We start from the raw sequence: 13,961 nt of genomic DNA on the forward strand, positions 1-13,961 counted from the left end.
GGACCCAGAGATTCTTAGCACCCTCTGCTGCGTCACAGGTCTGACCGCCGCCGTGGTCAGTTGTTCCGCAGCGGCTGGGGACTGAGGGCCGGCGTGTGATTGTATTAATATAGGAGGCTGTTACCAAGTACTGCACCAGTATGGCCAATCCTGCTCTGGTGGTAGAGTGCGTTACCGGTTCTGGTGCCCGGGATCAGGCCGCACTCCAGGCCTTTTTATGCAATTTTCTGAAGACGTGGATTTTTTAGGCCGGTGGAAAATTGCGGGGCACCGGGATTCGTACCACGGTCCTCTTGCACGCGAGGCGGATGCTCTACCTTTACGTTACCGCTGCACCTAACTCATGTTAGGCAGGCATAAAGTCACAGCACTAGTAATTTCTTTTTTACTAAGCCAATGAGCTTCGTGTCTTTGGTTCTGAACCGACAGCGGCAAACATAGTGCGCGTTCATTAAGCTTTTCATGAAAGGAGTCTGCAACGGGAAAGGTGGTGGTATGAAATTATCTTCTTAAAATGATTCTGCGGTGAGTCGTATTAACTGGCGCTTTCACTAATTGGTGATGATAGTGCTCGTGTTCCTGTCCGCATAATAACTTCCACGTGATTACATTATGAACGCCTGTTTGTGTCACCTTCTTCGACTCTGATCGCCCTTGGGCTCTAGTCTCAAACAATAAGATACAAACCATAGCGCAACTATCCATCTCATTGCATTGAAGTAACATGTGCGAGTTAGCGCCTTTGCGCGCATAGCGTCCTGACGTTATTCGTGATTCTTGCATGTAGACATGATTAAATACGTGACCCAACATAATGAATTGAAGAAAAGATGTTTCATGTTATCGCATTTCTACAGACTGAGGGTGAGTGTCCCTTGAGGCCCAGTCATAACTCTTCGTAGCTTGGTTCCATCGCTAGCCGTGGCCAGTGGAAGATAGAACGAACTTCACTCAGTGGTTCCACGATGGAAGGTGGGGTAGGCTCCATGGTTTTCTTTCACGATTGTGATTTCGTCCAAGAGCTGAAGTCCCTGGGTAACGTGAAATGAAAATTGAGGTCTCTGTTGCCGTCGTCAGTAGCACAATGTCAAATGTTAAAGGGACACTAAAGAGAGAAGCCTCTCTTACGACGAGGAAACGCTTGGTCAGCAAGAAACAGTGCAGAAACAAAAGACAAGCAGCGACACCGCGTTCCCGCACCAGCTGACCTTGAGGTCATCGATTTGGGCGCCCTCTGCTCGCACCTATCTAAATATTTATTGGTAAAGATGGACAACACTGTATTCTAATGGCGCTGCATGATTACTAAACATAGGAAGTTTCAAGAACGCTTATTGAACCGCAACGACGAAAATGCGGAAATATACTTCGCAATTCATAACGTCACACTGACGTACCCGGCAAGAACTTTGGGTGCAAAATAATAAAAAATACTTTGGCTGTCGTTTTCTCGCAATAATGAGTATATTGTCACACAGTAGCGACGGTGAAAAAAGCAGCAAAACTAGGAATAACGAGACTAGCGTTTTATTGGGCGAACTTGTGCCCTCAAAAACAGCCTAGACTCAAAAGAACGACGGCAGTGGCGGATACGGGAGGCGACCGTCGAAAATCTGATCAGCGGGTCAAGCGTGTCAGCTTTTATACATCAGTCATTGAAGGTAACCGCTGGTGCCCGCGTTTACTCCAGAAAGTTCTACACCATTCGCGTCCCACATACATGAAATGAGACTACACAACCTACGGTGACAACAGAGAGCAAGAATAACCATCGATAATATTCGAGAAACTTCCGATACGTGCGGGCTCGTCCCCCGCTGAGCGATAACGTTTGTTAAACGGTGAAAAGCAGTCACCCAAAATGGGTTCGGTAGCACTGGTGAAACGGCTTATGAGGAAGCTTTAGCTCGGGTGCTCCTTATCTAAACGCATGTAAAAGGAGAATTCGTTTTTGTCGGCAACCACTGTACCAAAGTTGCCAAAGTTTGTTGCATTTAAAGGAAAATTCTTAAAATCGAGAGACTATTGGTTTCGAATGTTTGATTTAGGTTGCCAATTGTTTATTAAAAATTAGCAAAAATCTAAAATTTTGAGAAAGCGAAACTATCAAATTTACAACTCTATAACTCAACAACGAAAAACGATAGTACAATTCTGTGAATTGCATCTAATAGTACATCTAAAGCGCACAAAATTGGCATGTTACACATGAATCTGCGAAATCAGGGTGTAGACGAGCCGTATGTAAAAATAGTGAAAAATATCTATAGCGGCTCCACAGCCACCGTAGTCCTCCATAAAGAAAGCAACAAAATCCCAATAAAGAAAGGAGTTATGCAGGGAGATGCTATCTCTCCAATGCTGTTCACAGCGTGTTTACAGGAGGTATTCAGAGACCTGGTTTGGGAAGAATTGGGGATAAGAATTAATGAAGAATACCTTAGTAACTTGCGATTTGCTGATGATATTGCCTTGCTTAGTAACTCGGGGGACCAATTGCAATGCATGCTCACTGATCTGGAGATTCAAAGCAGAAGGGTGGATCTAAAAATTTATCTGCAGAAAACTAAAGTAATGTTTAACAGTCTCGGTAGAGAACAGCAGTTTATGATAGGTAGCGAGGCACTGGAAGTGGTAAGGGAATACATCTACTTAGGCCAGGTAGTGACCGCGGATTCAGATCATGAGACTGAAATAATCAGAAGAATGAGAATGGGCTGGGGTGCGTTTGGCAGTGATTCTCAGATCATGAACAGTAGGTTGCCATTACCCCGAAAGAGAAAGGTGTATAACAGCTGTGTCTTACCAGTGCTCACGTACGGGACAGAGACCTGGATGCTTACGAAAAGGGTTCTATTTAATTTGAGGACGACGCAACGAGCTATGGAAAGAAGAATGATGGGTGTACCGTTAAGGGATAAGAAAAGAGCAGATTGGGTGAGGGAACAAACGCGAGTTAATGACATCTTAGTTAAAATCAAGAAAACGAAATGGGGGGGGGCATGGGCAGGACATGTATTGAGGAGGGAAGATAATCGATGGTCATTAAGGGTTACGGACTGGATTCCAAGGGAAGGGAAGCATACCAGGGGGCGGGAGAAAGTTAGGTGGGCGGATGAGATTCAGAAGTTTCCAGGGACGACATGACCACAATTAGTACATGACCGGGGTAGTTGGAGAAGTACGGGAGAGGCCTTTGGCCCTGCAGTGGGCGTAACCAGGCTGCTGCTGATGATGATGACATGAACCTAAAAAAATTAATTAATATTGAAATACAGCTTTTGCAGAAGCCTTGTAAACAACGTAACAAATTCACTTAAGATACAGAATGACATATCAAATTTGTCCGCTTTCAATTATCCAATGGATGACGTTTACAAAACCGTGATCTCTGTTCTTGATGCAGAACTATGAATTTGTAAATTTCGTGATTCCGTTTCTTTTTTTCAAACTTCTGAATTTTTAAAAACTCTTGCAACAAATGCAGGCTCTAAATCGAAATTCCGCTTCCAACAGTTACTAGATTTTAACTTTCTCTCTCAAATGCAGCAAATTTAATTAAAATCGCTTTTGGAGTTATTTCAATAAAAAAACGTTTTTGCGTTTTACATGTATTTGAATGGGCCGCGTCGGAGTTGGGCCCGAGCTAAAGCTTCCTCTAAGCCACACAACATAGACTATTTCAGGTCATCAGCGGTGCCACTGTGATAGCGAAATGCCATCTGGGACGACCTCATAGTCCAGTGTGACAATGCGCTGGAGCCTTCATCGGCATATTGGGGTCCAAATTCCAAGACGGTCGCAGGGCCGGTACTCGGCGTAGCGGCTTCGAAGGTTGTAGTGTCAGCTGTGGGTCCTCTGCTGGTTCTTTATCCGCAGGCGGGCGAGCTGTCAGGCTTCTTCGATTCACTGGAGATAGCTGGCGACGTCAAGACTCTCTTCGTCGGTGACGTGCGGCAGCATGGCGTCGAGAGTCATCGTCGGGTTCCTGCCGTAAACCTGCTTGAACGGCGTGATCTGTATTGTTACTTGCACCGCCGTGTTGTAAGCGAAGGTTACGTACAGCAGGACGGCATCTCAGCCGTCCTGAAGGGTCTTTTAAGTTCGCTAGCCAGCACAACGCGTAATGGTCACTGACGACCTTGAATGGCCGGCCATATAGGTTAGGGCGCAATTTCGCTGTAGGCCAAATGATGGCGAGGCATTCCTTTTCGATCGTAGAACATATGGCTTCCGCTTTTGACAGCGACGGGCTAGCCTAAGCTATCCCCCGTTCAACTCCGTCTTTCCTCTGGACTAGGACGGCACCGAGGCCTAGGCTACTGACGTCAGTGTGGATTTGGTTATCGGCGTCCTCATCGAAGTGCGCAAGTACCGGAGGCGACTGCAAGCGTTGTTTGAGTTCTTCAAATGTGTCGCCCTGCGGCGTTTCTACTTGAACTCGACATCACATTTAGTTAGATGTTCCAGCGGCTCAGTGATGCGTGAAATGTCTTTGACAAAGCGCCTGTATTAGGCACACAGGTCAAGGAATCTGCGCACTGCCTTCTTGTCGATGGGCTGCGGAAACGTTGCTATGGCAGTGGTCTTCTGCCGCTCGCGGCAGACTCCAGAGTTGGTGAAGACGTAACCTAGGAACAGATGCTTATCGTAAGCGAAGTGGCACCTTTGCGGCTTCAGAGTCAGCTTTGATGACTTGATGCCCTCTAGTACTGTCGCAAGCCGCCTTAGGTCATCATCAAGATTTCCAGCGAAGACGACGACGTTATCCAAGTAAACAAACCAGGTCTGCCACTTCAATCCTGCTAAAACCGCGTCCATCAAGCGCTGGAACGTTGCAGGCATCGAGCACAGTCCAAATGGCATAACCTTGAACACACAGAGGCCATCTCGCGTGATGAAGGCGGTCTTTTCGCGATCTCTCTCGTCGACTTCTATTTGTCAGAAGCCAGACTTGCGGTTTATCGACGAGAAATATTTAGCGTAGCAGACGCCATCTAATGCGTCCTCTACCCGTAAGAGGGGGTATAGATCCTTGTTCGTGATCTTGTTCAGTGAACGATAATCGGCGCAGAAACTTAGGGTTTCGTCCTTTTTCTTCACCAAGACTGCAGGAGATGCCCACAAGTTTTTCTACGGCTGGATGATGTTATCGTGCAACATTTCGTGGACTTGTTCCCTTGTAGAGCTTCACGTTCTCGCGTCGAGACTCGGTAAGGGCTCTGGCGGAGTGGTCGAGCACACTCTTCGGTTAATATGCGCTGCTTTGCGAGTGGTGTTTGTCGAATCCTCCATGACGCCGAAAAGCAGTCTTTGTATCTTCAGAGCAGACTTCTGAGCTGTTGCTGCTTAATCATTGGGGGACTCGGATTTATGTCGAAGTCTGTTGCGGGAACTATGCACGGCAAGAATTACGGTTCATGACTGGACTTACTCTGCCACCTTCGTTATCCTTCAACAGTGCTCACGAGACGTCATTCTCGGCATAGACATTTTGAACGAACACGGCGCAATCGTAGGCAAGAAGTCGAAGTCAATAACGCTGTCAGAAGATCAAGCGATGCCGCCGGAGAGCTCTCGTCGTCACCACGCGTTGAGTGTGCTCGAAGATCAGATGAGCATCCCGCCTTGCTCCAGCATTGTTATTTCCGTCGGCACCAAAACACCCGCTGACGTAGAAGGCGTCATCGAAGGCGACCAACGACCGTGAAATTTGCGTCACAAGAGGGATCGCTCGACTGCATGGAGGGAAAACCGAAGTGTTGCTGTCAAACTTCAGCCGGGAGTTCAAGCACATCAACAAGGGAACGACGATCGCGTACATCGAGGAAATTGTAGAAACCAGCAATGCGTTTGTCCTGTCGGATTCTGTCGCCTCAACCCGAAGGACAGATTCCAGTCGGCATTATGAGGTGTCCACCAGCAATCCGAATTGGAGGGCCTTCCCTGGCTTTCTTCAACTGGGCGGCGATGGGTCCACTGATGATGGAATTGTCGGCTCCTGTGTCCACTAAAACAGTGACTGCGTGGTCGTCGAGAAGCACGCAGTCCGGTAGTTCGGTAGTTCGGTAGTTCGGGAGTTCGTCGAGAAGCACGCAGTTCGGTAGTTTTTTGCCTTTTGTTGCAGGTAGGCCTTGGTGTCGGATCACGGTTGCGTCGCGTTGACTTGTGGCTGCTACATCGCGTTATCAGGTCGTCTTTCGTCGGCGTGTTCTTTGTTTTCACACATAGTCGTGATGGCGGGGTCTCGTTGATATGTAGTCGAGACAAGATGTTCGGTTGCTTCGTCGGCGGTGGAGTATCTTCGTCAGTTCGACGAACAGCAACCGCACCTCCATCGGTTGCGTCTTTTAGTTTTCCGGATATGGGCTCGCAGACCTGCCCCGGGCTGGGCCAGTGTATGGTTGGCTTTGCGCCGACAGGTAGCGTCCTGGTGAAGGTGAACTGGATAGTCGTCGAGAACTCCAATGAATGCCGGCGAGGTAGTCGGCAATGTCACGAGGGCGCTCTCAAAGCGGTGGATGCGGCGCGTTGACAGCAAACCCTCTCAGTCCCAAATGGCGGTATGGGCATCGGCGGTACGCATGGCCAGCTTTTCCCCAATGTTAGCAGAGCGGGCGGTGGTTGAGGGTTCTCCAAGGGTCCGTCTTCCTCGCGCAGCGGCGCTGGGCGAATGGGTGGGCGTGCTGGCGGAGGCGGCGGTGGACGACGGATTTGCGGTTTTACAGGGCTCTGGCGCAGGCACAGAGGAGGACTTTGACGGCGGACGGCGGCGTCGTAGGTCTGCGCTTCCGACACGGGAGGCAGCGATTCGGGCTGTACTTCGGAAACTCCCAGTGACCGCCGGTGTTCGTCTTTGACCATCTCAGTGACCGAGAACACCTGAGGTTGCGACGAAGGTAACCTTTTGCGCAGCTCTTCGTGCACGATGGCCTTGATCGTCTCTTGGAGGTCAACGGAGCCCAGTGCTTGGATGGCGCACTGCTGCGTGAGCTCTTGGCGGCTATATTGCCTAGTGCGCATTTACAGTGTTTTATCAATCGTCTTTGACTCTGAGAACTCAGCTACGGTCTTCGGTGGGTTGCGGATCAGTCCGGCGAAAAGTTCTTGCTTTGCGCCTCGCATCAAGAAGCAGACTTTTTTCTCTTCGGACGTTTCCGGGTCTGCGTGCAGGAAAAGACGGGTGATCTCTTCCGTGAAGGTGGCGATAGTCTCAGTGGGTAGTTTCTCTCGGTTTTGTAGCAGAACTTCGGCCCGTTCATTTTGGACAACGCTTTTGAACGTCCTTAGGAAGCTACTGGGAAACGGGTCCCACGTTGTAAGGGTAGACTCCCGGTTTTCGAACCGAGTCCTCGCGGCATATTCCAAGAATAAGTACACATCGCGTAGCCTATCCTCAGAGGTCCACTTGTTGAAGGTCGAGATTCTTTCGAAAGATTTGAGCCGGATTTCGGGATTCTTCGGCGTAGCTCCACGGAAGGTAGGGGGCTCTCTGCGTTGTTGAAGCACGATGGGTGACGCTGGGGGTGCCATTGTGGTTGTTGAGCTAGCCACGGTCTTCCTGGTCGTATCAGGCAGAAGTCCGTGCACCAGGGGCAATCCTTGCAGTCTGTGGCTAGCTCGCTGGTCTTGGGCGACCTCGGTGTTGTCCTCGGGCTGCGGACTTGGATCGCGGCTTTGAAGGGGCGTTCGGTACGTGAACGCACTAGCACCTCCACGAGAAGTCGCGTAGCAGTGATGGTGAAGAAAACAGCAAATCTGGGAATGACGAAACTAGCGTTTTATTGGACGAACTTGTGCCCTCAAAAGCAGCCTACGCTCAAAAGAACGACGACAGCGGCGGACATAGGCGGCTATCGTCGAAAATCTGATCAGCTGGTCAAGCGCGTCAGCTTTTATACATCAGTCATCGAAACTAATCGCTGGTGCCCGCGTGTCCTGCATAAAGTTCTACACCACTCGCTTATAAAAAATTACATAAAACATAAAATTAGATTACATGCATAAAATTAGATTATACAAGGTTCGGTGACAACAAAGAGCGAAAAGAACTATCGATAACATTTCATAAACTTCCGATACGTGCGGGCGCGTCCCGCGCTGAGCGATAACATATGTTAAACGGTGAAAGGCGGTCACCGAAAAAAGACAAACAAGTGCACGTGTCAATATTATCGCGAAATAAACGAGAGTAGTGCTGTTCAAGAATAACTTATCAATCTAAACCGAGTCAGTGTTGCCATTTCGTGTTCCTTTATGACATTTCGACGATAAGAGCACATGATGCCAGCAGCAGTAGAAAGGCAAAGGTTGCGGGCTTTTAACAAAAAGGCTTCCCTTGCTGTTTATTATTTTTTTCTGCATGTACCATATGAGGCGTGGTTAAACCTTTCGCTGTTCTACTGTCTTTAAGAGGTTTAGTGCCTTGTACAACACATGAAGTCTCACAAACCAGCAAATGTTCTGCATTATTCGTAAAGTTAATGGCGTTGACCCTTCTGAACATGGCCCGTCTAGCTGCAGCGCAGGAGGAGAAACGGAGCAATCAGACCAACTTATTTGGCAGTGATTGTCGATCTTACGTTTTCGACGGAAAACTGCTGCAGGCTCAAATGGGTGCCGTTGTGCAGCGTCATTACTGTGTAGCCGTAGTCGGAGAAACGTGCGGCGCTCCAATCCGCCGGATTTCTCACGAACGGGTCCAGCTTCTCCTGGCAGCCCTGAATAATATGTCATCACGTAGACAGTAAGAACTCAGAGAATACAACGCATAACTGTCGAATCATAGGTAGCTGACCAGAAAAAAATTAAGCGCCGGTGTACGAAATGAAGCGGCCGACTTGCGTGCGCATAAAACGCTCGCTATCTTAAAACAAAGCGCGGCATCATTTCTAGTCTGGGAATGACAAACTGGATATTGTCTGAAATGCTCCAACTGCCTCTCAAAGACAAGAGTAATTGAACGAAATGTTCACGCACGCACGCACGCACACGCAGAAACACGCACACATGCACAGTGAGTTAAAACGGTCGAGGTAAGCGTCCTCCATCACCGTTTAATGAGTTTGACTGTCAATCATAAATTCATTTGCACTAGCAAGCTAGAAATTTTGAATGATTCCCTGAAAGCGTAGAGGAAGGAAAGCGTAGGAGAGGTCCCTGCTAGCTCCGGATCATTTGAAGAGAGCGTTGCGGAAGTCGGCCCGTCTATTTGTCGTAGCACATTCTGTTCGCGAGACTAGGTAACTTTGGAGCGTGGTGTGCAAGCATGAAAGTTGTGTTTTGGCCCTGCGAGTGTGAGTTTCAGCCAGCGACAAGCACACAGGAGTAATCACAGCGGGTATTCGTCAGCGGGCAATTCGTCCTCTTCTTCATCGTGCTACGGGAAAACACAGGAGCTTGTCCGCTTCACTAAAACTGCTATCGAAGTTACGTAGGCTTTGGTCTGGCGCGCGTCAGCAGTACACACTTCCGGCGTCTCGTAGCATTGCAAGTTGAAAGCTCGCACCAATCTGCTCTGGCGAGCTGACTGAAGGCGGAAAGAATGAAGGCACCCAAACATGACTGCACTTCCGGCTTCAAACACATCTGGTCAGGGCCTCCTTTATTTTGTGTCTTTCCTCCATGGTGTTGAAGATAGTGTGGAGGAAGTCGCTTGCTGCATTTCGCAGAGGAGCATTGGGAGTGGTGTTCGAAACAGTCTCGTTGGCATAGAAACCGTGCTATTGAAACTCTTGCTGCTGCTCTCGGCTTCCTGAAAATGAGATAGGACTTTAGGCCCGGGTCTTTGTTGAAGTTCATTCTGTTGGCCAGACAATCTCAGTCAGCAGTGCGGTGTGTAAGCTTGAAAGTTGAGTTTTGGGTCTTTGAGTGTGAGTGTCAGGCAGCAACAGAGAGACGTAATCACGGCGCAGGTCTTTGTCGTCTTCTTTAACGTGTCATGGGAAAACTTGAGGGCGTGCCTGCTTCTCTAAATGTGTTACAGAAGTTCTGGTGCTTTTGTACTGACACGCGTCAGCAACGCACATTTCCAGCGGCTCGTAGCAATTCAAGTTCAGAGCCTACGCTATCTGCTCTGGCGAGCGGACTGGAGACACTAAAGGTGATGGAACACCAACATGACTGCACTTCCAGCTTCAAAACACAAGGTCAGGGCCTCTTATAATTCGTTTTCTTCCTCTATGCTTGTAAGTTATATCAGAAATGATGCCACAATTATCTAGGCAGCCAATAATCTCAGAACCTGCAGGAGAAAGCATAAGTTATTATAGTCGTTATAAGAAAATAGAAAATTGCTTACAGCTGATCCCGTAATAATGTGCACCGGCGCTCGAGGGTTCGTGTAAGGCTTTTCAGCACTGCCGTTGTAGACCTGCGAAAGAAAAAGTGCAGGAAAAATAATTGGTCCTTGAAATTTACACATGTTACAGCCCCACGGCCCCTTCGCCAGTTATTGCGGTGATATTGCAATCTAGAAGTTGTTTTTTCCGGCAAGGACATATAAAATACTACGACAGAACTTGCTCGCGTTCCAAGTGCAACACTACTTCCCGGTCTCTTAAACTGCAGCAGACATCAAATTTAAAGCGAAATTGTTGAGTGGGGAAAGTCGACCAAGGCTAGCCAAAATGCAGCGACGAATATGATCGCATCCCGTTTGTTTCAACAAGTAAAGGCTAACTTCTTCAGTCTTAGTCCTGTTCGAGTGCGATGCCGGCTTGTCTTGATTGCTTCCTTAGTAAAAAGAAATACGGCATAACCCATCTCACGAAGAATGACGACGGTAATGCGATTAAAGTTCAAGCAATGTATAGTGGCACACCATATTGTTGAAAGCCTGTTTATTTAAAATAAGTTGCGGTCGTTCTGAGACTTCCGCTGCCTCGGCTACATGCAACATACGTTGTCTCCGACATTGAATCACTATTCCCCTATGGCACTCACTTGCCAAAATCGCCAATGAGCATGACAGCAGGATTATTTTCTTGTGGCGGCGATGGAATGACGAAGAAAGAATGAAGTAGATGGAACTACAAAGACGCGCCGACAATGATATGACAATATTGAACTAACCATAGTAAAACGACAACCTGACGACCACAGAATTAGGACAATGGCATGACGACGAGTATATTATGGCGTGATGACGAAGGTGATACGACAAGCCGATGACGAAGTAGGAATTTGGATGATGAAAAGACCACGACGGCATAACGACGACTGCTGTACAACGGAGGCGTGATCTGACGCCTGCACAATGACGACGATGGCACGAAAAAGCGGCCTAATTACGATTGAATCACGTGAGTATGCTTACCATTGAATGACGAAGAAGAAATCACGTCGGTGGACCAACGAATGCCGTATGATGATGATGGCGTGCTGACAATGAGCCGACATTTTTGAAGGGATGACGATGGTAAAAGCATAGAGTGACGACGACAGCCTAAAAGTCGGATGACCAAGTTAGAATGATGATGATGGAACGATAACGACGTAATCATGACGACGGTATGACAACGAATACATGACGATCACTTTATGACGACGAGGCAATAACAACAATTGACAAGACAATGTTATAAGTGTATGGGATGACGAGGACTGTATGACGATGAGGCAATGACGACAATGGTAAGACAACGGTATGATTGTATGGGAAAACGAGGAGTGTATGACGACGACTGCATCACCAAGACTGCGTGACAACGATGATGTGAAAGCGACAGCATGAAAAGAGTTGAATAACGAAGCTGGAGTGATGACGATGGACCGACCACGACGGCTTCACGAGGACGGCATTCCAGTGAATGCAGGAGAACCAATGTACGCGACGATAGTCAGATAAAAAAAAATGAAATGGTGGCGATGCAACGACCGCGACGGTATCGCGACCACGCGTCTATAAGTAGTGGCCCAAGCTGGTCGACAACTCCAGCCAGTGGATAGGCGCATGAGTATATAAATAAATAAGTAAATAAATAAATAAATAAATAAATAAATAGGTACATAACTGTCTTGAAATTGCAGAAGTAGGCAAAGAAGGCTAATCGCAATAAAAAGTCCCATAATCAGCACATGTGTCACATGATTGCATGGGAGGTGACATGAAAACCAGCCTGTCCTCGTATCTTTAGCATAACCATAAACAGAAAGCCAAAGCTTTCTTTGGCCCTTCCTCTAGGTTTAACATTCATCGTCGTTGATTCGTCGCATATATTTATGGATGTATAGACAAGCTGGGTAACTGGGAATGTGCCTGCTGCCGTTCGGCCGAATAGACAACATCGGTATGCAGGGTTAATTAAATATCGAAGGTTTTCTTGTTCCTTACCAGGAGTTTGGCTTCGTGTTCATTTGAAAATCGCGTGGTCATAGATAAAAAGTCACGTGGTCACCGAAAACTGCCGCGCCCGTGCGTGCTTTGTCAGTTAGGGTTGAGCCGTAGGTGCATGTCAAGGGACGCTCTGAAAGGGACGAGGACGTAGGAGGAGGCGCCTCGCTGAACAGGCGCGTAAACGCTATGCCGCGAAACACGAAGGTATACTTGCGCGAAGACGAATTATGGAGACCCAACGCACATGTTGGAATCTAAGTTCACATAGACCATTCGTGGACTCATTTCATAAGAATGTGCACCAAGGGAAGTTGGAACACAGATGAACATAGGCGCAAATATTACTCAAAACTTCGCTTCGTACACGATTCGTCATGTTCGCTGGATCTGACATTTTTTTTAGTAATGGATTTTGCAGCAGGTTTGCTACACATTTTCTCCATAATGAGCTGCTGGCCCAGTAAGAGCACCACAAAGGACAAACGTAGCTGCATGTCTGAAGCGGAAGAATGACTGCAATGTAAAATGTAACGGTAATTACCTATATACTATAATAAAATCAAAAATGATATGTTACTGGTGAGTACTTTATAATGTAATAAATTACCATGGTTGAAATGCTTAATACCGATCATCTACGTCACCTGGGTGAGAGATGACTAGTGCGGGGCGAGTGGCTTGAAGTCGTTATTGTGCGCATCGAAAAAGCGTCAAGTGTTATGGCTCTATTTCATTACCTTTATCGTATGCATGAGCACGCCTGTGTCGGTTTAATGGGAGCGAGTGACTCTGGTTCTTCTACGTGTAATTATTACTCTGCGCAAATATTATGCTGCACTCTCATGCACTTCTATTTTATGCACGGCTGACGCTGTGGTGGAAATACGGCAATAATAATTGACAATGTTTTATTAAGGCGACAAGTGTAACCTTCTGTGACCTTGTTGCGCAGTGACATACACGTATTTAGAGAGCGCCTAATAATGTGCTCCATTTAAATTTCCTTGTGTTACTTTTAACGCTGCTTGATACTCTGAACGTCGCAATGTTGCTGTCTGGCAATAGCGCTTTGTTACGCTAGGTATAAACCTTGCTTGTTCCTGATAGTTTGCACCTTTGTGCTCATGGTAGCTTTAGGCCCAAGTGAGCGCTTCACTTAGTCAATGCACTCAATGACCCAAGGGAACGGAGAGATATTCGCAGCCGTAACTCAATTGGTAAGCATCGTGCGGGTCAAGCTGCCGTAGTGGGTTCGGCTTCTACCGCGACAAGTGGTCTCTTCTACCACTTTTACATTCACTTTCATTTTTTCTAATATGAAGATTATACATAATTTAAGCCTCACTTGTAATTTACTGATTGCACATTGAACATATTAAGGGGAAAAATACTTCGGATCCATTCCCTGGTGGTGTCATGGACAGAGCTCCACAATCCATCCTCTCAGTTCCCCTGATTCCCCTTGCATTCAGCGCGTTTACGCCCATGCAACGAGATGGTCTCGTCACCAATCTTTTGAGAAGCGAAGTGTCACGTCTGTGAAACATACTGATACTATCTTTGCCCGCGCCCTCATCTGGCAACAAATGTGCAAAATCGTGCCTTTTTGGCAAAACTGATCATT

At 47.4% G+C, this 13,961-nt stretch overlaps 1 protein-coding gene across 4 annotated transcripts in view; it reads right to left on the bottom strand.

The window, feature by feature from the left end:
* Positions 1-815: 815 nt before the first annotated feature.
* The window catches only part of LOC142580118 (acid phosphatase type 7), a 229,898-nt gene continuing 216,752 nt past the window's right edge, over positions 816-13,961 (bottom strand). For 3 of the 4 annotated variants that reach the window (XM_075690938.1, XM_075690939.1, XM_075690936.1), the window contains 3 exons: positions 10,301-10,372; positions 8,583-8,720; positions 816-1,031 (listed from right to left, as the gene is read on the bottom strand). In XM_075690938.1, coding sequence (XP_075547053.1) covers positions 948-1,031; positions 8,583-8,720; positions 10,301-10,372 — 294 coding nt within the window. In that variant the 3' untranslated portion in view covers positions 816-947. The remainder of the gene's footprint in view (positions 1,032-8,582; positions 8,721-10,300; positions 10,373-13,961) is intronic. The other variant, XM_075690940.1, reaches the window with a different exon arrangement.

The sequence above is a fragment of the Dermacentor variabilis genome, chromosome 4, assembly GCF_050947875.1.
Source record: "Dermacentor variabilis isolate Ectoservices chromosome 4, ASM5094787v1, whole genome shotgun sequence".
NCBI lineage: Eukaryota > Metazoa > Arthropoda > Arachnida > Ixodida > Ixodidae > Dermacentor > Dermacentor variabilis.